The 26578-nt window shown below is 40.8% G+C and overlaps 1 protein-coding gene across 8 annotated transcripts in view; it reads right to left on the minus strand.

The window, feature by feature from the left end:
- Positions 1 to 1574: 1574 nt before the first annotated feature.
- Positions 1575 to 26578, minus strand: part of SBF1 (SET binding factor 1) — a 119495-nt gene continuing 94491 nt past the window's right edge. For 4 of the 8 annotated variants that reach the window (XM_073652589.1, XM_073652585.1, XM_073652588.1 and 1 more), the window contains 17 exons: positions 22009 to 22213; positions 21733 to 21929; positions 19597 to 19728; positions 17001 to 17078; positions 14419 to 14475; positions 13941 to 14122; positions 13678 to 13854; positions 12429 to 12530; positions 12129 to 12314; positions 11812 to 11938; positions 11474 to 11604; positions 11137 to 11364; positions 10442 to 10549; positions 10024 to 10232; positions 8724 to 8811; positions 7211 to 7342; positions 1575 to 5754 (listed from right to left, as the gene is read on the minus strand). In XM_073652589.1, coding sequence (XP_073508690.1) covers positions 5656 to 5754; positions 7211 to 7342; positions 8724 to 8811; positions 10024 to 10232; positions 10442 to 10549; positions 11137 to 11364; positions 11474 to 11604; positions 11812 to 11938; positions 12129 to 12314; positions 12429 to 12530; positions 13678 to 13854; positions 13941 to 14122; positions 14419 to 14475; positions 17001 to 17078; positions 19597 to 19728; positions 21733 to 21929; positions 22009 to 22213 — 2438 coding nt within the window. In that variant the 3' untranslated portion in view covers positions 1575 to 5655. The remainder of the gene's footprint in view (positions 5755 to 7210; positions 7343 to 8723; positions 8812 to 10023; positions 10233 to 10441; positions 10550 to 11136; positions 11365 to 11473; positions 11605 to 11811; positions 11939 to 12128; positions 12315 to 12428; positions 12531 to 13677; positions 13855 to 13940; positions 14123 to 14418; positions 14476 to 17000; positions 17079 to 19596; positions 19729 to 21732; positions 21930 to 22008; positions 22214 to 26578) is intronic. The other 4 variants (XM_073652591.1, XM_073652586.1, XM_073652592.1 and 1 more) reach the window with 2 other exon arrangements.

Below are 26578 nucleotides of genomic sequence, written 5' to 3' on the forward strand. Positions count from 1 at the left end.
GTGCTTGCAATATGGCCAGCTTCAGTGCCGCTGCACTTCATTGATGCTACAGTGGCAAAGCAACCTCATATAGCAGCACCATAGGACGTACAGTTCGGATCACCAGCTCATCTGAACTGTGAATCATCAGGAGCGAACTGCCCATCAGGAAGTTGGGGAGCTGTGCGCTCCTTAAAGTTGATCCTTGAGAAAAACTGTAACGGGATGTTTTTTAAATGCTTTAGTTAACTTATCTTAAGATAGCATGAAAATAGAAAAAGCAAATCAGTTGCAGACTTGTTTATCTGCTGTCATCATCCTGCAATTAGATTTTGGACCCGATTCATCAAGACTGGCGTTTTACATGCCTGTCTTGATGAGACGTTATGCTGAAGTCAGACACTCCTGATTCATGAAAAGGCTGTGTGTGCGCCTTGCCACAAATACTACTCTAGTCCTTGCTGGAGTAGGATTTGTTGCATAGCATAAGCTACTACTCATCACGCGCTTACTCAGGTCACATTGTGGGAGCTGAGCAAAAATAGCAGCGAACGCCAAAAGTTTGAAATTTTAGTGCAGCCTCGAGTTGCTCCAACATGTTGCAACTTCTCAAATTTATTTATTTTTTTTAAGATGCAATACTTGTGGTCAAAAGCTCTGATGAATAGGGTCCATTATCTTTTATAGTGCAGAGCTTGTTTCCATGAAGCCCAGTCTCACGATCCCGGACTAAGAGTGCGCAGTAGTCACATTACAGTAGAGGAGTTAACTTATCAATACTGGTAGCAGCTGATGGGCATGTTTTCTATATAGCAGTTAGCTACTCACCTCCCTCCCATCTTCTGAAGAGATACAGTTATAAATCACAAGCCACACAGCAATTCTTCTCTGTCTGGCCCTGTGTGCTTGTTCAAATGCCCTTATACTGTATATCTAAGTGTAAATACAGGGATAATGTAGAGACTCAGAACAAACCACTGATAACTGAATGTGTTATAGCAGAACTTGTGCTGGGCTTTATAGCTCCACTAGTACTATAGTTCTATTCACCAGAGATGTCACTCGAGGAGGAGAACCGCCCTGCTAGATACCAGGCAGTAAAGAAAATGCATTACTTTAAACTTCTCAAGAGACAACATGAGAATAGCCCTTTAAGGATTTAAATTAAGAACCTTCACAATGTACATGGAGTATAAAATATGTCCTAATGGTGTGATGGACAGACAAGAGTCCAGATAACTGTTCTGTAACTAATGAGCCATATTCCCCTATATGCATCACATGACCAAAGCTCCTAATAAAGTACAGAAAGCAGAGATTTTAAAAACCGTGACAAATTAATGCAAGAAAGTATAATTAAACCAAAATGGCTAGAGGGTCCCACCAAGCCTTTCTTTGACAAATATTTAATGTGTTAAGGTAATGTATACCTGATAGAAGAAGAAGGGGTCACTAGTGAGGCCCTCTGGCCCTTTTGGTATATTTGTTTTAATTTATTTCCTTGGTTATATCCATCTCATTCTACTCAGCTATTATCAGTTGGGCTTACATTTCAGGAAACACAAGAGATGGTTTTCTATATAAATATCACATCATTTTAACAGTTGTTAAGTTTCATTTTATTTGGGCATATTCCTGTTTCCATACATCTAGGCACAACCCAAGGACTGTATGTTTGACACAATGTACAAGAACCGATGTATTCTACAAAAACAGGAAACTTCAGCCTGAGAATTGTATTATGTACAAAGAGCATCAATTACCTAAAATGCTCACTTACTGAGCAGTTTAAGCTGCTCTACCCAGGTATGTAAAAGCATGTGATGCTTATTAACCATTCCACTGCATAAGCAGACAAAACAGAGGCATTTTGAAGTGATTTTAAAATACTCAAGAATTACTGGCACATGCAGCATGAGCATTAATGAAGGTGATCATAATATATCACAGATTGTAATACCAGCAATGGAATCTTGTTCTTAGTGAGAGACATTACATCTCTTCCGATGTAGTAGTCAGTTAAGTATGGGCCATATGTAAACTTAGAAAAAAAGAGGCAGAAAACCAGTTTAAATAATAATAATAATAATAATAAAAAAAAAGTATACACACACAGTCATGGCCTAAAGTGTTTGGCACCCTTGAAATTGTTCCAGAAAATGAAGTATTTCTCCCAGAAAATTATTACAATTACACGTTTTGTTATACACATGTTTATTTCCCTTGTGTGCAAAGGAACGCAAAAAAAGGCAAATTGGACATAATTTCACACAAAACCCTAAAAATGGACAAAATGGCATGCTCAACTTAATATTTGGTTACACACCCTTTATAATATATAACTGCAATCCATCAGCTTCTTATAGCCATCAAGAAGTTCCTTACACCTCTCAACTGGAATTTTGGACCACTCTTCTTTTGCAAACTGCTCCAGGTCTCTCATACTTGAAGGTGCCTTCTCCCAAAAGAAATTTTAAGATCTCTCCACAGGTGTTCAATGGGATTTAGATCCGGACTCATTGCTGGCCACTTCAGAACTCTGCAGCGCTTTGTTTCCATCCATTTCTGGGTGCTTCTTGAAGTATGCTTGGGGTCATTGTCCTGCTAGAAGTATCATGACCTAGGACGCAAACCCAGCTTTCTGACACTGGGCACTACATTGTGACCCAAAATCCTTTGGTAATCTTCAGATTTCATTATGCCTTGCACACAGTCAAGGCACCCAGTGGCAGATGCAGCAAAACAACCCTAAAACATCTTTGAACCTCCCACTGTAGGTATTGTGTTCTTTTCTTTGTAGGCCTCATTCCGTTTTGGGTAAACAGTAGAATGATTTGCTTTACCAAAAAACTCCATTTTGGTCTCATTTGTCCACAAGACGTTTTCCCAGAAGGATTTTGGCTTACATTTTGGCAAACTGCTGTCTGACTTTTTTGTGTCTCTGTCAGCAGTGGTGTCCTCATGGGTCTCCTGCCATAGTTTCATTTCATTCAAACGTCGACTGATAGTTCACGCTGACACTGATGCACCCCGAGCCTGCACAGCACCTTGAATTTCTTTGGAACTTGATTGGGGCTGCTTATCTACCATTTGGACTATGCTGCGTTTCAAACTTTCATCAATTTTTCTCTGCCGTCCATGTCCATGGAGATTAGCTACAGCGCTATGGGTTGTAAATTTCTTGATTATGTTGGGCACCCAGGACAAAGGACAATCAATATCTCTGGAGATGGACGTGTAACCTTGAAATTGTTGATATTGTTCAACAATTTTGGTTCTCAAAGACAGTTCTCTTCTCTTTCTGTTCTCCATGCTTAGCGTGGTACACATAATGCAAAGATTGAATCAAAATCTCCATTTTATCTGGTTTCAGGTGTGATTTTCATATTGCCCACACCTGTTACTTGCCACAGGTGAGTTTAAACGAGCAACACATGCTTGAAACAAAGTTGTTTACTCACAATTTTGGAAAGTTGCCACTAATTTTGTCAGGACCATTTTTGGAGTTGTGTGTGAAATTATGTTTAATTTGCCTTTTTTCTCTGTTCTTTTGTGTTCTTCCAATACACACAGAGGAAATAAGCATGTGTATAACAAAACGTGTAATTGCAATAATTTTCTGGAACAATTTCAAGGGTGTGAACACTTTAGGCCATGACTGTAGTTATCAATGTTCATTTCAGCATCATGAAGAAAATGCTGCATACTGAGTCTTGCAGCCCCAGCACAGACGTTGCTGCAATGGCACCAGCACCACAGTTGAATAGAGTGGTTATTATTTTATATTGAGAAAATAAAGTGATTGAGAAGGGTTTGTCCAAGTAGTAGGCAATTCCTTTAAGAGTACACTAAAGTCTTCAATGTTTAAAATCCCAAATAATGAAATTAATAATACTTAGGTGGCTCCAGAGTAGAACAATGCTATAACGGCAATTACAATGAATCAGATCAGGTCTGATCAAAGCATTTAAAAATCATGCACTGATAAATGCAATGTGTATTAAAATAAAATTATGGCTCTGCATAACTAGACTGTTAATTGGGTCCATAGACAGAAGATCCATGTCTTGTCAGTGATTTTATTTGTATCTTCTTCTATATAGCTCCATAATTGGGACATTCCAAATGCAGAGCTTATTAGGGGACATGTGCATAAATATACAGCAAATAACAGGATACGACACAATCACAATGTGTGTAAAAATGGTGAAGTTCCACATATCTACACATTGCTGGAATTTACACTCCAGAGAATTTGGTGAAGAATACACAAACAATGTGTAAGTGACATTTTTAATATGTATTTAGTCTCAACAATGGAGGAACCTTTTCTGCTGTCCTGTAAAACATTAAATACATTCCAGGCAAAAGTTTACCAAATTCTGTCCTGCAGTGGAAGGGTTAATGGCAAGATCACTTTCCCATCACATATCTCTTAAGTCTCATGCTGTTTTGGAGATTCTTCTATATACAATAATATACAGTAATAATTAAGTGAAGTACAATAACCACAGAGTTAAAATACCGTTAGCAATTTTAACAAATTATCCTGGTACTCCAAATGTAAAACACAATGAGGAGAAGATGCTGTCCTGTCATACAAAGTCTTCATCAGCTGATGAGGCCAATGGTTTCCTTATTTCACAGGTCGTGTGGTTAAAAGGTGATCCAGAATTCCTTGTGGCTCATTTCCATATGTTTCTGACACTGTATCTTTAAATTACTCAAGAACGTTTTATACAAGGGTCTTCTCCCTTTTCATTACAGTATATACACAGGAGTGTTAAACAAGCAAAATCCTATGACACTGAAGTAGTAGAATCCTTAGTGGTTTTTACCTGTTCTCCTAAATTACAGATGCATCACCTACAGGCAGAGCACGTGGCCCCGACAAACACCTTTGTGCAAAAGTCCACTTCTGCAGTATAGCCAATTTACAGCTGAAGAGTGTAATAAAATGGCTGTGCTTTATGTGAAAACAGGACATATGTATTTCATGTGAATTACAGATGTGAATAATGTTGAAGTTTTCATCCCCTCTCTCTTATTACTGCTGGGCCTCGTAACGCTCTTAGTTCACATGGTAATAGGACGCACAGGTCCCACTGCCAAGCTCCTCGCCTTTATAAAATATTTAAAAAAAAAAAAAGAAGATAACCTAACCAAATAACAACTCACAAGTAACCATTTAAAATTGAACACAGGCGCAAATCTTTTCTGGAATATCAGGAGATCAGGTCAACAGAGCTTTATGCAGGATGTGGAGCCGGACAGATTACCATTTCTGCTCAAGAACCAAACTGCTAACCTCACCTAACTCACAATGCTGAGTCCAAAGCTTCTCTGAAAATGCCAATCATTATCTTGTATACTTTTAACAGAGCTTTCTCTTATGGGTTGAAGCTTCTAAAGGTTTATGACTAGTTCTGTTCCTCATTGGTTCCCAGTGGACAACAAAGTAGGTTTCACAGAGGAGAATTGCTTAAATCGATGGTAATGTGCAATACTAAACAAATAAGAACAAAAAAAAAAGCTAAGGTGCATTAGCTTCCAGAAAAATCTGGAAAGTAACAGCTTGTGGGTTAGCAAGATTTCACTGGTGGCTGCCATGTGGTACCCCGATGTTACAATTTTTCATTGAAGTCCTGCAGTTTTTGTGATGCTATCCCTGAAGCTTCAGGCATCAGACAAGCAGCTCTGGATTCGGTCGATCCACTGCTGAGCCTGTGAAGGGTCTTGGGCACAGAAATTATACACCCGCCGTGTTGTCTTCAACTGAAAAGAAATGGTATATATAGTAAAAAGAAAAGTACAATAGGTTGGAAGTTGGAGAATTCAAGTTAAAGTCCATTTAAACAATATCTACAGACACATACATACTGTATAGAGGTCATGTGATGTCCCATGCAAGAGGAGGAAGCAAAGAGACTGGTGGGGCACATGGGGGGCACTATGGGCCCTTTATTTTTTTTAAAAAAATTAAAAGGACAACCTATTTACTCTGTGATAGAACTGTTTCAATTAAACCTGACTTCTTGAACCTCCAACTAAGGGGATAACACTGCTTAAAGGAAACCTGACAGCTAATACATTCTTCCAGTTCCACAGGCAGCAGGTATTGGACACTGGCTCCATGATTTCCCCCAGGTACCTTGGATTCTGAAATGCTGCAGCATTTCAGAGAAAACACACTTTGAAGGCCGCTAAGGACCACTCTGCATGGAAGACAAGTTGGACAGGCATGTTCCCTGGAGTGACAAGTCTTTCGCTATACATGCATGCAGGGAGAGACCTGTCACTTAATGGGAGCAGATGCCAGCGACCAGTCTGTTCGACTAATCTCCTGTTTGGATCGATCTCCGGAAACTTTTAAATTCGGTTTCTCTCAGAAACGCTGCAGCGTTACTGAGTCAAACATACCTGGCTGAAATCATGAAGCCTATGTCGGATACATGCTGTTCATGGATCAGGCACATGTATGGAGTTGTCGGGTTCCCTTTAAGAATTTATATAACCCATGTTCTACTCAAAAAAAAAAAATCATTCTTTAGTAAGCTCCTCCTAGGTTTGGCTATAGCCAGACACAAGTTTTACTATTTTTCACAATGGATGTGCTAAAGGAGTTGTCCAGTACTTTTGAGAAATGCCCCAATGTTGGGCCCATAAGTGTTTTTTGTAATTACCTTGCTTGTCTCTTTATGGCCTGTGAGTGGCGCTATCGTGGGCCAGTCACAGGCGTCACGTGAACCCTGGCTGCAGCCGCCTCTGACATCCGCTGATGTCACGTCAAGTTCCGGCTGCAGCCGGGCGTGACTCACTGCTGCGTTCCATGGTGGATGCTGAGCTGTGGGCGGGGTTACCCCACCAGTCACATCCGGCATCCAACGCGCGCTTTCCCTCTCTTCATTCATTGGGAAAGTGGGCGGTGGATGCTGGGTGTGACGTGAGGGGTGACCCCGCCCACAGCCCAGCATCCACCCGCGATAGCGCCGCTCACAGGCCATAAAGACACAGCGAGGTAATTACAAAAACACTTATGGGCCCAAGGTAAATACATTGGGGGATATCAAAAGTACTGGACAACTTCTTTAAGGAAAGCAGATAACCTCCCAGAAAAAGAGTCAACCACAAAGCAGATATAATATAAAAATTTAGACCTCAAAACAAATTAGCCTCATAAGTATAAATTAACTTATTTATTGTGAGAGAAAAGAAATAAGTGAAGACTTACATCAAAAAATGCTCTTTCATCCACATTCTTGGGAGCACCCAATGTTGGTGTACCCGCAGATATGGTCTCTACCTCTGCCAGATCAATAACCCCTTTACATTCAGTGTCTGTACGGCTCTCATAATATCTTAACTAAACAAGAGGAAAAAATAAAAGCTGTTTTATTGTCATGTAAATAATCAGGAGATATCTATCCACATATATAATACCTTATATTATATAATATGGCCCCCATACTCCTCAGATAAAAGTGAAGTCACCCAAAACTACCAATTTTAACCATAACGAATGATTGCTAGCTGCCTCAGCGAAATAAAAGATTGTTCGCTTCCAATAAAAGCCAACAAATGTTCATTACACAGAAGATGAATCCGGTACAGGCTGTATCAATGAAGGAAAAAAATCTAATAGGCCAGGCCAGTGCAGACAAATGTTTTTTCACCTGTTGACAAACAACCATTCGTTGACCCATATTTATCTTATGTGTATGGGGGGCTTTTAGATGCACCAGATCATTGTCTGCTTGCCCATTTGCCCACCAACAATGATATATATTTACATGGATGTATATACGTACAGACGAGTGGCAAGTACACAACTTCCTTGAAGCTTAAAGGGCTATTCCCATCTCCAAGATCATATCCCAATATGTAGTAGGTGTAATAATAATATTATCAAATGCATCAGATTAGAAATGTAGTATAGTTCTTCTGATTCGCTGTGTCTCTTTCTTCATGTGCAGGCATTACAGGACCTTAGATATTCATGGTTACGACCACTGATCTAGTGACAGTTAGGTAGCCAGTTGCTAGTGGACATAACCATGGATGCCTAAGGTCCTGCAATGTCTGCACATGAGGAAAGAGACATAGCGAATCAGAAAAACTATATATTTCTAATTGGAGGCATTTGCTAATATTATTACTACACCTACAACATATTGAAGATGGGAGTACCCCTTTAAGCCCCCTATACACTTTAGATAGCTGAAAATTCAGACTTTCTAGTAATTTTATACAGTAACAATGGAGTTTAGAGAGGACCAAATAAGTTGAATCATGACCGGCACAACTAGTTTTGTTAGCTAGGATACAAAAGAAGGCAATAACGGAACCAGTCACAATCCCCCTCCCTTAATATGCTCCCTACATGATACAAAAAAAAGACAATTTTGTGTTTAAAATGTATGGTATAACTAAACTAAGACAGTTACTCGCACCCTGCAAAGTATATGGCTGAATTCAGGTGGTGGTTTCTTCTATTCACTCAGAAATGTCGCTACATGTATTCTTAGACTAAACTCTTATTTAAAAGAAATAACACAAAAAAAACCCCAAAAATATGCACTGTAACAATAGCAGCAACCCACGAAAGGTGGAGTATGATCACTCATGTGTGTCCCAGTTACTTTGGCCTCTTTGACATTTTTCAAGCTATACATGAAAATGTCAAAATAGAAATCAAGGCACAGCCAAAAAAAACCTTCTTAAATAGTGATTATTCAACCTATTACCTGATGCTTAGTTTTGTCCAACACAAACCAGCGAGGTTTCCAGGGTTTCATAAATGCACCTCTTTTACATAAAATCCCCTCATACGATCTGAAACAGAAAGATAAATTGTGTCTTCATAGACTGCAATAAAACTTAATGCATGATCAAAAGTTGGATCTACACTTTTACATACACGTTGAACCCAGGCTTGAGAATTAAGTCACTAGTGATGTGCACTGTAGTCGTGACATCACTACGGCATCCAGGTAATCAGAGATTAGAGTAGCAGTGGAAAGGCAGCACTGGACTAGGGGAGGATAAGTAATATCTGATTAAATTAACACAGTACAAACCATTAGATGCCAGAAACCTATAGCTGGAAAACACCTATGCAGTAGGCTGGGGGAATTTAAAAGAAATTTTCCACTAATACATGTTTTCTGGCTAACGGATTATGCTGTATGAAAATAAATTAAGCTGTTACCTTCCACAGCTCCAGCTACGCAGCTCTGCTTGCAGCAGTGACGTTATGACTAGGACTAATAATTCAGCCTACTGGTTCAGAGAAAAAGATACCTGGCTGCAATTGGGCAGCCAGGCTTCGGCTCATGCTGTCCATGGTTTCGGCAGCATGAATCAGCTGACAGGTTCTCTTTAACGGGAACCTGTCACCAGAAATAACGCTATTAACCTCCAGATATGCGGTTAATTTGCAGGTTAAAACAGCATTATTATGCTGCCCGGCACCTGCACACAGCTGAACGCAGCGGGGTGAAAATTAACTTTATTCTCTCCACCCATTCGGTTTCAGTCATTGCTCTGAATATACAGAGTGGCTGCTGTAACTGCGCCCCCAGCCCTGACTGACAGCCGGCTGCAAAGTAAAGCCAGTGTCAGGCGCTGGGCAACATAATAACGCTGTTAACCTGCAGATTAACCGCATATCTGCAGGTTAATAGCGTTCTTTCTGGTGACAGGTTCCCTTTAAAGTGGATCTGTCACCAGGTTTCACAATACAAGCTACATACATTAATAAATAAACCTGCTCATCTCCCAATGTTGAAGGGAGTAGTGCCAAATTACCCCTTTAAGAGGGAGGGGAGGGAAATGTTATGCGAGTCAGGCACCATGTTACAATTTTCCTACATTTGTAACAAGGTTGACCATAATATCAATTTCTTGCTAGTGAATTAAGTAGAAAAAGTCTACCACATAATGGAGGTATGCATTAAGCATAGTAAAGCAAAGTATTTGCAGCCGATTAGCTCTTTATGCGGATTGCCCTTTGGAACATTGTTAGTAAAGTAGGGTTGTCGTTACCGGTTTTCTCTTTCTGCAGTGTTAAACTGATTGTACAAGGTGCTAGTGCTGTTTCGGGCCCCCAGTTTCCCTGCACTAGTAGGAGTACTCGTGCTTGGACCACTCTCCAAGTTCAAATTTAGTGTAGATCCAACACCACTCTCCTGCAGGTAAATGCCCAAAGACTGGCGCTGTGAGGGAACACTTGACATCAGCAAAGCACTGGATTTCTGTGAGATAAAATTAAACTTTAGTTAAAAATAAATGTATTACATACACATAAGTATCCTAAACTGAACTATGGTACTCAGAGCTATAACAAATATAAATCCTTCTAACTCACAAAATAAAGTGCAACATGCAAAGATATAACAGCCCCACTATAGTATGGTTTGTTTATTTTTGCAAGTAAGAGAAAAATGTCAAAGCACAGACTAACCCGGCTTTCATGGCGGACCTCTGTTCTATGGGAAGCTTTTACTTTATCCCATGTTTCCTTCCACTTCTCAGGAACAGGTCGCAAATCCATCTCTAGATTTTGTAACTCCTATGGAAATAATAGTTATGGTTTTTATCTGCCCTGTGCAATGTGATATAACATGGCCAACATACAAGGCATACATAAAAAGTGACAACGCAGAAAATGGGAAACAACCAGTGCACATGCCCATGAGCAGTCCTTGTATTACATGGATTTTCATTCATCCGAGAGGCCACCATCTAAATACTTCATTACCAGTAAAAACATTAACCCGTGAAAATTAAACCAGGTACATGCATTTTGAAAGGTGTTGTCACTGATGGCACCATGCTAAACAAATAACGACATTCTGAACAATCCTTGTCCATTTGTGGTTAATTATTTGGTCCATAAATGCAGGGAAATGAAGATGGAGTGTGTTTCCCAGGATACAAACGATTTTCCATGAAAAAGTTACAAGTGTCAACTTCAAATTCTGAGTACAGTAAAATCTGTCGTAGTTTGTAATAGACTAGATTTCAGCTTTCTATTGCTAAACAAACCAATAAATGTATCCCAAGCGACTTCATAGCACTTCTAAACCCAAGATATTTTATAATTGCACATACTCTTTCTAGTGCTTTACATAATAACGGAATAAACAATAGATTTACCTCTAACAAGCAAGTGATGGCATCTGGCTGGAGGCGATGTGGTGCATGATAGGATGGCCAAACGATCTTGCGCTTTGTCTGGGGAGCAGAGCTATCAGTTTTCTCAGGTTCTTCATGCCGATGTGCCTGAACAAGCTCCCAGTCATAAGATGGACCTTCACTCAGAGCTTCATGGGTGTAATAATCCCAAATACGAAGACCCCACACAGAGCTGTTTGTACGCAGCACCTATAGAAAAGCAATAGAAAAAAACATGAAACAAAAGTGTCAATAAAACTATATACTTCTACTACATTTACTTTATGGAAACATGGTGCCAAACTGCACTACAGCTTACCTCTCCATCCTCAGGACAGAACATATAGTTATAGAACATTGGATTCTTCTTGTGTATTCGCTCCATGTACTCCCATACAGAGCGGCAGATGTGAGGGCCACGTCGATCTCCCTTTTCATCATACAGAACTCCTACAATGCAAATGTGAGCAAATATAAAAATATATTAAAGGGACTGTTCAGCCATTGTGTGCAAAAAGCAGGGCTTTATATGGGTATAATACATGGATAAGAAGACACGGCTTTAGGAATGCATCAATGAAAGATATGAAAAAAAACTTACCGTACATCATTAAGGCATTCAAAAAGACCGCATACACAAGCAGTTGACAGACTCACCTTTCTCAATCCTCTCACAATCAGAGTCTAGTAAGAAGGTGCGGAATCGGTTTGACACACAGTGATAAGCCACAAACTTCAGGTAATACTGGCTGAACTCAAACTCAGATGGGAACTGCAGATGGATCTGTAGTGAAGAGGTTAAAAGAAAATTTGTCAAATGGAATCTCGTCACTTTACTTGGTTCACTGTGAACTATGACTAGGAATCTATATATATTTGGACAACTGTGGTGCATATTGCCTACACTAACAAATATATAACATCTATTACACATTGTATTCTGTGCAACAGCACAAATGTCAATTAGTACTGACCTGATGCACACAGTCCAAAAACTGTAGGAAAACAGGAGTGAAACCATTACTCTGGCTGGCGGCTGTGTGTGCACCACGATGGCTAAATCTGTGACCAAATGAAAGCCATTCTTTTTCTATGAGTAGTCGAAATCCTTCAATAGTTCGATAATACGGGTCAGACAATAGCTGAACCAGACACACCACCTAATAAGAAATAAAAAAAAGACAAACCGTACTGAATGGACATACGTATGAACACATGAAGCTGTTGGACTTTTGCAGTTATCAACAAGAGCTGAATGCAAATCATTTCAGTACCTGTGTGGTAAGATCCCATCCATCCTCAAGGCCAACCAGGACAGAAGAACCACTGTCCAACAGTTCTACCACCAATGCAGAGACTTGAAGTAGCTTGTGAAGCTAAAATATAAAAAACATTGCAGTTTGTCAAATATAAAGTGGAAAAAAGCAAGCAGCCCCTGTTGTGTGAAGTGTATGAAAAAAGGGAGGAAAGCAGCTGGTCACATGGACATAGCACTATTAAAGGGAAGGTGCCATCAATTTTTTCTTTTTGCGAAAATAACATATTAATTTAAGCTTTGTAATGCAGTGTTTGCATAGATTGCAAACACTGCAACATGCAAAATATCTATAAAAAAAAAAAAAAAAAAAAAAAGGATTACCTATACTTGCACCTAGGGGGTGCATCTTCCTGTATAGACCTCAAGCAGCTACAGTAATGCTTACTTGCATTACGTTACCTGCAAAATTGGGGCAGTATCCTTGTGACATCAATGTTTCCCTCCCCTTTTAGGTGTTATACTACACCCAAAAGTGGGGGAGGCAGAATAAAGACTAGAGACAATGCACCACCATTTTCTTGGTGACTGCACGGTGATCTAATCTCAACCAGCTGCTAAACAGGAAGTGGATGTCAGTATATTTACAGAAGAGCAAGCAGAAGGAAGACAACGGACTGTGGAGCAACGTGGACCTGAGGAACAGAGCTGCACGCAGTGGAGAAGAGAGCAGCTGCGAGGCCAGAACCGAGGAGACTAAACAGTGCAGCGGTGAGGGTCCATAGCTTTACTGCACAGGCAGTGGAGGATGGGAGAATATGAGAGCAGAGCTGGGGGAGCTTGTGTGTGTGTGTAAAAAGCTTCTAATTACATGTCCTCAGTGTGGAAGCTCTGGGCCACAATGAAATGGCACCTAGACACACCTACAGCTGTGAATTGAGCAGCCCACAGAGGCGTGCCCAGTTCACAGCTAATGTGGCTACAATGTTATAGATAGGGTCGGCATCCGACCGCTGAAGCCTATGTCCAGGGCTGCCGTATTTGAAGGAGTGTGAGTGTAGTGTAGTAACTCTTACACTCCTGAAAAGGAAGATGGCAGCCGCCAGTAGCTGCAAAACAAATTAAAATAAAATAAACTATAAATACTGGGCACTTGAAAATATGTTATAACATTAAGGAATTTAACATTTTAATTTATTTTACATAATGTAAAAATGCGGCACCTTCCCTTTAACTGACAAAAACACATTTGTGTGGATCAGACTTACCTGTAAAAGCCACTCAGAGTCTTCTAGGGTGCGCAGGTAGGATAGGCTAGGGTCTGTGGATGGGGCACTCGGCACACAGGCCTTCATCAGTTTTTTGAAACTGGCTTTAACTTGTCTGACGTCAAATAGCTCAATAGGGACTAGCTCCCACTGCTGCAGCGGGTCTTGCTTCACCCCCTAAAAAGTAAATTCAATCAACACATCAGGCATATGCCACATACACTTTGTTACAAAGCACTCTCGCCAGGAAGACTAAGACTTACTTTAAGCTGTGACTTGTCACCAATGATGTACAGAGCAGCTCGGCGCGGAGTCAGAGCACTTTCTGAAGGGCCTCCGTTTTGATGAGGAGTAAGAAGTTCTCTTGCAGCCAGTCTCGTTCCTACATCTGAGTTCATGCCATAGGAACTAAGTCTTCCAGTGCCACGCATGCTTCCCCATTTCCCTACAGTAATATGAAAGCGGATGAGGATCACAAATAATAAAGCTCCGTGTATCTTAGCTGGAAACAACAAACTTATTATTCTACTAGTCAACACAATAAATTAAGACTTACGTAAAATGGGAAGAAATGCAAAGACATTAAACGCAGCTACGTAGAAAACTTTGTAATATACCCAAATCATCAAATCTTACATAGGGAAAACACATTTCTAAAATCTAGGTTAAGTGCTAGGACAAGGGCAACTGAACTGGCTTTGGGAAATCGACTGGAGTTAGCAGGAAGACATCTGTACTGACCTTGTTCAGCATAGCCACGTCTCACTGCGGGGTGCTTAATACCCCGAGTTGAATGACCTGGTTTAAGGAGAGAGGGGCAACTGGATCAAGTGGAAAAAACCACGTTTTTGACTGAAGTGTTAGAAAGGGACATAATGAAGGACCAGGAGAACACAGCTACAGTAGATCAGCACACAATGCAGAAGTACTGGAAAATGGTAAACTCCACGCATTAACCTTATATAAATTATTATTCAAGCTCAATGTAAGTGGTTTAGAGCTAGATTAAAGATTGGTTTAGTCATTTTTTGTGTTAATAAAAAAAAAAAAGCAATCCATACCCATCAGAAAACAAATAAAATCGAAAAATGTATAAATAACTTAAAGGCGTTGAATTAGGACTGTGTACATACAATGCGCACACAGATGTTTCCCCGGAATTCAACACGCGGGCGGCTGGTCACATGCCCACTAGTCCCACTTGGCTTCTCTCAATAGAAGAAAATTGAAAGAAGCGCAGGAGTCTAGTTGGCACATGACTGCCCACCTGCACAGTGAATATAAGTGTGTTGTGACCGTGGGTGCGTCGCACACTGTCATGATTTGGCAGAAGCAGTCACAGAATGACTGCAGTCTTTCCTTTTTAGACCAGACAACCCCTTTAAAGAGGACCTATAACCTCTTGGAAAATGTCATAATGTAAAAAGAGACCAAAATATAAAATCCCTCTCTAATATATGTAATTAGGAAGCCAATGAAACTGGGATGCATACACCTGGCTTCAGTGCACATTGTGATGAAGGTAGAGATTTACAAAGAGTTGGTGGTGATGCCGCACTTACAAATCATGTCCCTGATGCCCACAGGGGCGTGATAACATGATTAGTGGGACGATTAGTCTGGGAAAAACACCCCCACGACTAGACACCCACTGATTCGCTTATTACAGAACAAGTCATAAAAACTTTTGAATAAAAACTTAGGGGGGGGGGGGGTGATCTGGTGAGCAGAGGCCAAGCTGAAAGGATCCATTCAAACCAAAAAACTCTTTAGGTCTCACCCGTCCACTAAACATTATTCTAATAGCCTTCTGGCTTGCTCAAGTGTTCTTTAGCAAACTGCAGACAACCAGCAATTTTCTTTTTGAAGAGCCATGGCTTTCTCCTTGTAATCCAGCCATGCACACCATTGCTGTTGAGTGTTCTCCTGATGGTAAATTAGCTAATGTGAGAGAAGCCTTTAGCTGCTTAGAGGCTACCCTGGGATTTTTTGGGACTTCACATAATATTACACACTTTGCTCTTGGTTCAACTTATTTACTTTAAGAACTGGTATGAAAATCTAATGTAGGTTTTGGTTAAATATATTCAGATATATGGAAATTTCTAAAGGTTTCACAAACTTTCAAGTACCACTGAATGTATGCAGAGGAGCTGTGTGTACATGTACAACAGAGGTGTAAGTGTATGTTTATGAGTTTACATGTATACAGCTTCGTTGTGTGAATGTGCATATATGCAGCATAGCTGAGTGTGCATATGTATTGTTCTGGCAACGGAAAATTAGTGGCATTGACATCTCTTCTTCCTTACACCAGAGAAGTTTTAATTAGTAGGAAATATGTATTTCCTATCTGATGATATCTAAACCTGGGATGTGTCTTATAGTAAGCTGCACCCTGTAGCCTGAAAAATGCACTAATATAAGGATTCCTGCGTGTTATAGAGAAGTAGGAGGAGAATGTGACTAGAAACAGTAACTGCAATTGTCACAGCTTCTCCTTACTGTGCCTTGGATGTCTGTGTAGAGTATGCAGTAAGTTTAACTCTCTACAGGCAGCTATTTTCTTATTTTTCAGATTAGCTGTTTACAAGCAGTTATGTCCTTCTATTGCAGATTAATAATTTAAAAGTAGCAATATCTATCCCCTTTATGCAGGCAGCATTATACACAGGGACATCGTATTACACGGCTGATAAATAGCATTCAGCTTGAGGAAAAATCTAGGCTCTTGGTTGGAGGTGAGGTAAATAGTTGTCGAATTTGCATTTTGCCGATTTATATTCGTTGAATTGGTGAGAAAAATAGGAAAAATGATTTTTCCATTATATTCTACAGACCAGCGAGTTGAGAAAATGATTTAACAGGCCAAACCTTGCCAGATGTGAGCACAAGGCTCCAGTTTACCATTCAGATGGCATCGCCAAAAGAAGAGAATCTCACCAGATTCTGTGTTTACTCTCAAGTGAAAGTAAAACCTGCATCCCTCTAATACTGAGGGAAATAATTTTTTTTGCTAATGACATATGAGAAAAGTCTTATGATTTAATCTATTGACATTTTTTATAAAAGATAGGTCCTCTTTAAATTAAAAAAAAAAAATACTATGCTACCGAATGTTGGGACATTGTATGGAGCATGGAATTTTATGAGAACCAAGCAAAGTCAGTCCTTATAAGTGTTAATGATGAGTGATCACATACATCACAGCTTATGAAACCCATTCAAGGTCACTAATCACACAGAATATACACATATACAACAGCCTCAAATTCCTTGCATAAACCAATAGCCATATAGATTTGCACACGTAGAAATCCTACCTCCTCGAATGTCCTCCTTCCCTCCCATCACCTGCTTCATCAATGAACCCAACTTGGGTTGACGTTTGTCTGGAGTATCTGCGGCAGAAATACCAACTTTGTATAAATGGTTTGCATGTCTTAATAGAGATCTTGAATCTCTAATGCTATAGTCTCCTCAGTAACTTTATGCGGATGGTTCAAACTCATTTAAACCTGTGGTCCTCAAATTGTATGAGGAGTCCTGCAACATCAGCCAAGACAGATGGACACCTAGCTGTTAGAAGCCAACTGTCCAGTAAAGTATAGTTATAATATAGAAATATTATTAGATGAGATTGTCAGGAAATAAACAGGTTTGAGGCCATGAGCTCCTCAATCATCGAAAATAGTTGCTAATGTAGGCCAAAATATGATCGATGTTATATTATCAAACATTCAGAATATTGCCTAGAAAGGTAAAGAAAAATATTGTAAAAATAGCATCGCATTGGATGGTTGCTGTTCATTGAAAATTAAATTGTGTTGTCAAGTGTTTATTGGCACTGAGCGGAGGTCGGAGAAGGGGGCCATACAATACTTCATATACTGTAAACCCTACATCATGCTGCGGCTGTTCCAAAGATTACAGCATCATTATACAGAGGCTACGGCACTTGGGGGACTGTGAAAAAAGGTCACAAAATTAAATTGGAAGTGCTGAGTAAAGATGTGTGCAACTATATATATATATATATTTGCATACACACAATCAACTAAAGTCTAATGTTCAAATGTTCAAAGCAAACCCAAACCTCAAGAAGCGGCAGAATAAATGTGTACATGTCTGACAATACTGCACACTAAAAGCTCCCATCTATGAACTTGCACACTAAAGGGGTTTTCCATCTTCTAAAAAGTTGGTAGAATGCCTAAAACATGCCATCACTTAAAGGGGTTAGCAACTTTATCTTTATTTTATCAGATGTGTTGGGGACACAATTTTGTGGTGGTAACTAACATACAAATATTACAGGTTCTCCTCCTGCACCTGTTAGCTCATATTGTACAAATGAATTAGGAAAAAGAAAAAAAGGGCAGATATCGTCTGGGCGCTGTGATGGAGGAGACAAGCCAGAAGGAAGGAAGGAAGGAACACTGTACCTGATGAAGGGAATGGACTGTCCCTGAAAAGAGTACTGCCATTAAATGATTTCTTTTTTTCCTTCACTCTGGCTTGTCTCCTCCATTCAGCACCCGGACGATATCCACCCTTTTTTTTCTTCTTCCTAGTTCATGATCCAGCTCCGGCCCAGGAGGGTTTCGGAGCCGGTGATCGGTGCGGCAGCTTTTTGAGGGAGTCATCCATTTCACATCCATTCCAGCGTTGTTCCTATCCAGCACAACCATCTTAGGTGAGCGTCACTTACCTGTCCTGTGTGATGGCATTGCCGAATCACACAGGGTGCGCTTTTCTGTATTTTTTCCCCCTATTGTAGAAATGGCTGCCAATAGAGAACATGTGACAGGACTGAAATTGTTATTCAATTGGAGGCGATTAATGGACAGAGCTGGTCACAGCCTGTGAGGGAAGCAGCACTTACAAGTGCAGGAGCAGAACCTGTAATATTTCTATAATAATTTTTATTTATATAGCGCCAACATATTCCACAGCACTTTACAATTAAGCGGGTTATTGCAAGTGTCACAAAATCATGTCCCCAATATATTTATTAAGGTAAAAATGAAGTGAAATACTCAACCCCTATCCAACACAAGCTCTGGAACCACCAAGATGCTGAGAATAAAGGAGGTGCACAGCTGTATCCTCATCACTAGTTCTCTTACACCATCACCCCGGCCATCTGCTGTGCAGGGAGCTGCCGCACGCCTCAGTTCAAGTGAATAGAGCAAGTTGCATTTCCTTGCATTGGGAGGGGAATGCAGAGATAATACAGGGCTGAGTGCTTGGCATTCTCTGGATTGCTGGGGGTCCCCACTGATCACAAAGTGATCATATATCCAAGTGATCTGTCATTATTTTTTAAGAGAAGTTAATCTAAGAAAAGTAAACAAGCATATCGCCACATGCACATACACCCATCACCCACCAAGCACATAACGCCATTCTTCAATGAGTAGCGGAGAATGGAACTGCAGTGATAACTAGCAAAAGATTTGCTGTGACATGGAAAAGGTAAGAAAGAAATATTAAAAAGGCTTAAAGAGGTTGTACCAAGTTTGGACGTTATCCACTATCTATAGTGTGACCACTGCGACCCCAGAGAACTGGGGCTTTAAAGAACCCCATGTGAATGAGGCAGTGATCGATCATGAAGGAAGGTGTACATGTTTGAACACCGCTTCCGAGAGCCCCAGGGGTCGGATACCCAGCCATTAGCATGTTATCCCCCATCACTCGGATAGGGAATAACATCCAAACTTTGTTCAATTTCTTTAAGTGAGTAAACATAATGAAAGAAGCAACTGCATTGTGTAACCACACAGGAAGAAAAGCTTAGGATATGACATGATCTTATAAGCAAAACACATTGCTGCTTATAGTCCAAGCAATAACAGAAACATATTTCTTAGTTTTGCTCACGTTATTTCCCCCTATAAATAGAAGACCTCTCACCATAGAGATGTGAAGAAGGAAAAGCGCTGAGTGTATTTCTGCCACTCATTTCTGCATAACGAGGCATTGAGTTCACTACAGCCTGGAGGTATTTCTCCTGCTCCAGCGATGTGGAATCTGTCTGCGATTGTCCTGAGGACAGAGAATGTATAAGAAATACTACTCTACAGAATACTGGTCACATGTTAAGAAAAAAAATCATTAATACACAGAAACAAACGAGAACATCCTTTTCAAGGTTTCTGTATGTAACTTGAGTTTAAAGAGAACCTGTCAAGTTGTACATGTCGTCTGATCTGTGGACAGAACGGTGCAGAAAAGGAGAAGATGAGCACAATGATATATAGGTTTATGCTGCAGTGTTTCAGAAAAACGCACTCTTTAAGGCTAATGTTCCCACGATGAGCTTTTGGTGCGTTTCATAGCACAGCGTCTTACAGTTTCAGCAAAGTGGATGGGATTTATCTAAATCTCCTGCCCATTCTGCTTTTTAACTTCGCGTAAACTGATCTGTAGTGAGGGCTTCATATCTGAAGCACGTCAATCTCTCTAGCAGGTACGCAGAGTTTTCTGTGTGGAATTTCCCCATAGACTTGAATTAGGTGGAAAAGTTCTGCACGTAAAAAAAAAAGCACATGCGTTTTTAGTGCGCGTCTGTGGTTGAAACGCATCAAAAACACACATGTAATCCACAACTAATTATGTGAAAGTTGTCAAAGCCAAATACCAAGAAGTATCAAAAACAAAGCAGCCTTATTCAAAGCATGACATACCAACAAGAGACATAAGCCGCAGCATCAAAAATGTGATAAAAACACATGTTAAAGAATGGCAAGTAACCCAATTTAAACAATAGCGCAGAAATTCTGCAACATCAAAAACGCACCAAAAGTTCACTGTGGGAACGTAGCCTTAAAGACCAGACAGCAACTATGGTTTGGGAGCATGAATCAGATAAATCGTTCCCTTTAGCTATTTTAAAAAAAGACAATATATATGTGTGTCTATGTATGTATACCCTGTCTGTCTGTCCATCCACATATTTCCAGTCAAATGGACATAATTTGTCAGTGGCAATACAGGCATGCCATTTACTACTTACTTAGGCCTTCTTCACACGTCCATTTTTGATGTCCGTATGCGGTCAGTTTTTTAATGACCGCAAATATAAACACACGCACACCTATTGTATTCAATGGTGGTGTGCACATGTCAGGTTTTTCACACGGACCATGTGAAAAACCCACAGACATGTCCTTTTTTTCCACATACCACGAACGAAATGCGCGCTGCACGGATGACATCATTGTTTACAAGACTTGAAGCTGCAATCATACGATTACCTGTGCTATACATAGCAGGGCTCCAGTTCTGCTAGGTATAGCAGAAATCACTTATGAACGCCGGCCACAGATTCACTAGATTATGGCAAAGACAGGCATGGGGATCTTTTGCAGACCCCCAGCTGTCACAATCCATCGGCGCCCCATGATCATACGACAGGGGCGCCGATGGGCAGGATTAATGACGCTCTTCTAGCTGTTAAATTCTGCTGTCAGAGTTTGACAAGCAATATTTAATTGGTTAACAGCAGTGGGTGGAGCTCCGATCCACCCATGGCTGTTTAAGGCACATGACAGCTGATTAAATCAGCAGTCACGTGTGTGGAAAGATTCCGGCTCAGCGTCGGAGCCCGCATCAAAGTAAGGGACATGACATATGACGTATGTATACGTCGTGAAAGAGTTAAGTTATAATAAAAAAAAATAAAAATCTATGACCCCCGAGAAGTAAATAACCTTTAAAAAGGGCTTATGGGCAAAAGCTGCCTTTACAGGACATGTGCTCATTTGCTCGGGTTGTAAACCAGCACATACGGCCCATATAGGATCAACTAAAATCTTAATAGGGGACTACATGGCTAGTAAATGTTGAAGTTTCAAGTAAAGCTGATTTTTGAGTATATTTATACTTAAGATAATCCTGTATCTTTCTCCTAGTATTTCCAAGCTAGCTAAGATTTCTCGAGACTGCAACATATGAAAAAATGTCATAAATATTAGCTGTGTGCCAGCATCAACTAATCTCCCAACAGTCATACAGAAAAGATGGTAGGCTACATTAGAGGCTACTAACCTGTACCAGCTGTGTTAGGAGATTTAAAGAGTCCAACCACACCTTTACCATGAAGTCCACCTGATCGCAAAAGCACAGCTTTGCTACGTGGGCTGCGCCAACACACCACAGGAAATCTATTCTGTCTGTAGCAGCGAGAGATCTTCTGTAAAGTGTTGTCCTGGATGGTCTGAGGGACAATCAGCAACCCTGGATAGCTGGTTAATAGACACAGGAAGAAAATGAGAATTTCAACTGGACACAGTAACCTCTAAACACTAAAAAGTTAGTATTCACCTGTTACAAACGGCATACATGCGGTTCACTGTTGAGATCCGGAAAGGTTCATTTTTAGCACGTGTTAAACTATTACTCAGAGTACCAAGCCCCATTCTTTGGTAATCACGGCAACATGCTCTTTCTGCCATATTGCCCCCTGCCTGCTTGTCAGGGGCCTTCAAAGTAGAGATGGTCAATGTGCTTCTTTCCATATCTTCAGACACTGCAAAATTGCATAAAAAAATTAATTTAAACACACATACTTAATGCGTAGCATAGCGTGAGATGTAGATATATATCTATTTCTATATACACATACAGAGTGTGTGTGTGTGTGTGTGTGAGACACATACAAACATATACATTGTATGTATGCATATACATTGTATGTATGCATGTGTGTATATGTACGTATATACACACACACACACACACACAGTACAGTACAAAAGTTTGGACACACCTTCTCATTTAAAGATTTTTCTGTATTTTCATGACTATGAAAATTGTACATTCACACTGAAGGCATCAAAACTATGAATTAACACATGTGGAATTATATACTTAACAAAAAAGTGTGAAACAACTGCAAATATGTCTTATATTCTAGGTTCTTCAAAGTAGCCACCTTTTGCTTTGATGACTGCTTTGCACACTCTTGGCATTCTCTTGATGAGCTTCAAGAGGTAGTCACCGGAAATGGTCTTCCAACAATCTTGAAGGAGTTCCCAGAGATGCTTAGCACTTGTTGGCCCTTTTGCCTTCACTCTGCGGTCCAGCTCACCCCAAACCATCTCGATTGGGTTCAGGTCTGGTGACTGTGGAGGCCAGGTCATCTGGCGTAGCACCCCATCACTCTCCCTCTTGGTCAAATAGCCCTTACACAACCTGGAGGTGTGTTTGGGGTCATTGTCCTGTTGAAAAATAAATGATGGTCCAACTAAACGCAAACCGGATGGAATAGCATGCCGCTGCAAGATGCTGTGGTAGCCATGCTGGTTCAGTATGCCTTCAATTTTGAATAAATCCCCAACAGTGTACCAGCAAAGCACCCCCACACCATCACACCTCCTCCTCAATGCTTCACGGTGGGAACCAGGCATGTAAAGTCCATCCGTTCACCTTTTCTGAGTCGCACAAAGACACGGTGGTTGGAACCAAAGATCTCAAATTTGGACTCATCAGACCAAAGCACAAATTTCCACTGATCTAATGTCCATTCCTTGTGTTCTTTAGCCCAAACAAATCTCTTCTGCTTGTTGCCTGTCCTTAGCAGTGGTTTCCTAGCAGCTATTTTACCATGAAGGCCTGCTGCACAAAATCTCCTCTTAACAGTGGTTGAAGAGATGTGTCTGCTGCTAGAACTCTGTGTGGCATTGACCTGGTCTCTAATCTGAGCTGCTGTTAACCTGAGATTTCTGAGGCTGGTGACTCGGCTAAACTTATCCTCAGAAGCAGAGGTGACTCTTGGTCTTCCTTTCCTGGGGCGGTCCTCATGTGAGTCAGTTTCTTTGTAGCGCTTGATGGTTTTTGCAACTGCACTTGGGGACACTTTCAAAGTTTTCCCAATTTTTCGGACTGACTGACCTTCATTTCTTAAAGTAATGATGGCCACTCGTTTTCCTTTACTTAGAATTTTTATTATGGCAAGAAAAAAGCAGCTAAGTAAAGGAAAACTTTGGGCTAAAGAACACAAGGAATGGACATTAGACCAGTGGAAATCTGTGCTTTGGTCTGATGAGTCAAAATTTGAGATCTTTGGTTCCAACCACCGTGTCTTTGTGCGACGCAGAAAAGGTGAACGGATGGACTCTATATGCCTGGTTCCCACCATGAAGCATGGAGAAGGAGGTGTGATGGTGTGGGGGTGCTTTGCTCGTGACACTGTTGGGGATTTATTCAAAATTGAAGGCATACTGAACCAGCATGGCTACCACAGCATCTTGCAGCAGCATGCTATTCCATCCAGTTTGCGTTTAGTTTGACCATCATTTATTTTTCAACAGGACAATGATCCCAAACACACCTCCAGGCTGTGTAAGAGCTATTTGACCAAGAGGGAGAGTGATGGGGTGCTACGCCAGATGACCTGGCCTCCACAGTCACAAGACCTGAACCCAATCGAGATGGTTTGGGGTGAACTGGACCGCAGAGTGAAGGCAAAAGGGCCAACAAGTGCCAAGCACCACTTCAAGATTGTTGGAAGACCATTTCCAGTGACTACCTCTTGAAGCTCATCAAGAGAATGCCAAGAGTGTGCAAAGCAGTCATCAAAGCAAAAGGTGGCTACTTTTAAGAACCTAGAATATAAGACATATTTTCAGTAGTTTCACACTTTTTTTGTTAACTATATAATTCCACGTGTTAATTCATAGTTTTGATGCCTTCAGTGTGAATGTACAATTTTCATAGTCATGAAAATACAGAAAAATCTTTAAATGAGAAGGTGTGTCCAAACTTTTGGTCTGTAATATATATATATATATATATATATATATACACACTGCTCAAAAAAATAAAAGGGAACACTTAAACAATAGAATATAACTCCAAGTAAATCAAACTGTCCACTTAGGAAGCAACACTAATTGACAATCAATTTCACATGAAGTTGTGTACAAGGAATTGACAATAGATGGAAATTATTGGCAATTATCAAGACACATTGGTTGTGCTTTCACACTCGTGGTAGCATGAGACGGAACTCTACAACCCACAGAAGTTGCTCAGGTAGTGCAGCTCATCCAGGATGGCACATCAATGAAAGCTGTGGCAAGAAGGTTTGCTGTGTCGGTCAGCATAGTGTCCAGATCAGCAGTTATCTGATTGCTTCTACTGCATACAAGCGTTGAGCAGATCGCCTGTATGCAGTAGAAATGCTCACTTGCTATGAACGTCGACCACTGGGTGTTCATAGACATGGCAACCACAGCGGTCTGCCGCAGACCCCGGGTTGTCATGCCCACCCATCGGTGACCCACGATCATGTGACAGGGTCACCGATGGGCAGGGCTAATGCTGTACTTCCAGCGCAGCGATGTTAAATGCTACTGTCAGATTGACAGTGGCATTTAACTTGTTAACAGCAGCCGGTGGATCCCGATTCCACTCGTGGCGGTTGCGGGCACATGTCAGATGTATAAATCAGCTGACATGTGCCCGGTTCAGTGCGGGCTCAGCGCCGGAGCCCGGGCTGAACAGGGGGTGATGGCCTGGGGTGTACTAATACGCCCAGGCCAGAAAGGAGTTAAGGAGAGTTAATGGTCACTGCTCCCCATATACACAGTCGGGGCATGGGGAGCATTGACTATTCCGGCACAGCACTTCACTGTGTGAGGGCACATGGCAGGGACGCCATGCGCGGCTCACACAGAGTGTCGGCAGCAGAGAGGGATGCAGCGCTGGAAGAGAGAGGAGGTATGATTTTTTTTTTTTTTTGTGGGCAGCATGATGGGGGATCAGGGAGTGCCATGCATGCCAGGATGGGGGAATCAGGGGGTGCCATGCATGCCAGGATGGGGGATCAACAAGGGGTGCCATGCATGCCAGGATGGGGGATCAACAAGAGGTGCCATGCATGCCAGGATGGGGGATCAACAAGGGGTGCCATGCATGCCAGGATGGGGGATCAAGGGGTGCCATGCATGCCAGGATGGGGATGAGGGCCATGTATACCAGGAAGGAGGGGCCATACATAACAGGATGGAGGATATTAACAGAATTGAGAGACATTACCCCAATACCAGTGTCAGCAGCAGACCCCCTCCCCCATAACAGTGTATCATGACCACATTGTTTGCTTACATTTTTTTTTCTATTTTCCTCCTCTAAAACCTAGGTGCGTCTTATAGTCCGAAAAATACGGTAGATGTGGACAGTGAAAATTTAAGTCAGTGGGCAGTCCAGTGCAGAAGCAATAAAAATATTATACTGTACAATTTCTACAGCTACCATGCAAAATTGCATCTTCATGGTAATATATCTAATAATGAACCAAATGGGAAAATCCATATAATAATCCCTCTCTAAACAGGCTATGAAATGTAACTTTTAATCTTTATATTAAAATGTGAATGTAAAGGGTATTAAAATATTATCCTTAATCAGCCAAAATAATAAATAGACTAAAATCTATGACGTTCTGATGGTACCGTGGGGTGTCATGACTAGAGCTGAATGGGATAAATAAATCTCAGCACATGTACCCCCAACATGTTTCACCGCACTAGCGGCGTCATCAGGGGATAGGACACTTCATGTTAGTGTTACGTTAAAATTTTAAAAGTTACATTTTATAGCCTGTTTAGAGAGGGTTAATCATATGGGTTTTCCCATTTGGGTCATTATTTGTACATACATTACTCCAAGGCTATCCTTTTCCTCTTTGGTTGCGATATTTGGTAACATATCACCAACAAGACTAATATTGTAGTCATACTTTACATTTCCTCTTAATTTTTGCTATTATACCTTCAGCTTGTTAACCAGAGTGGTCTATGGTTGACCTAAATCCATATAAATCAAATGGTAGGAAACCATGGCAGTCAATTTGTGATTCAAGAAAATTTTGTTTGGAAAACAAAAACAG

This window comes from Phyllobates terribilis, unplaced genomic scaffold (genome assembly GCF_046119375.1).
Source record: "Phyllobates terribilis strain yellow unplaced genomic scaffold, ASM4611937v1 Scaffold_11__3_contigs__length_659146591, whole genome shotgun sequence".
In the NCBI taxonomy this organism is placed as follows: domain Eukaryota; kingdom Metazoa; phylum Chordata; class Amphibia; order Anura; family Dendrobatidae; genus Phyllobates; species Phyllobates terribilis.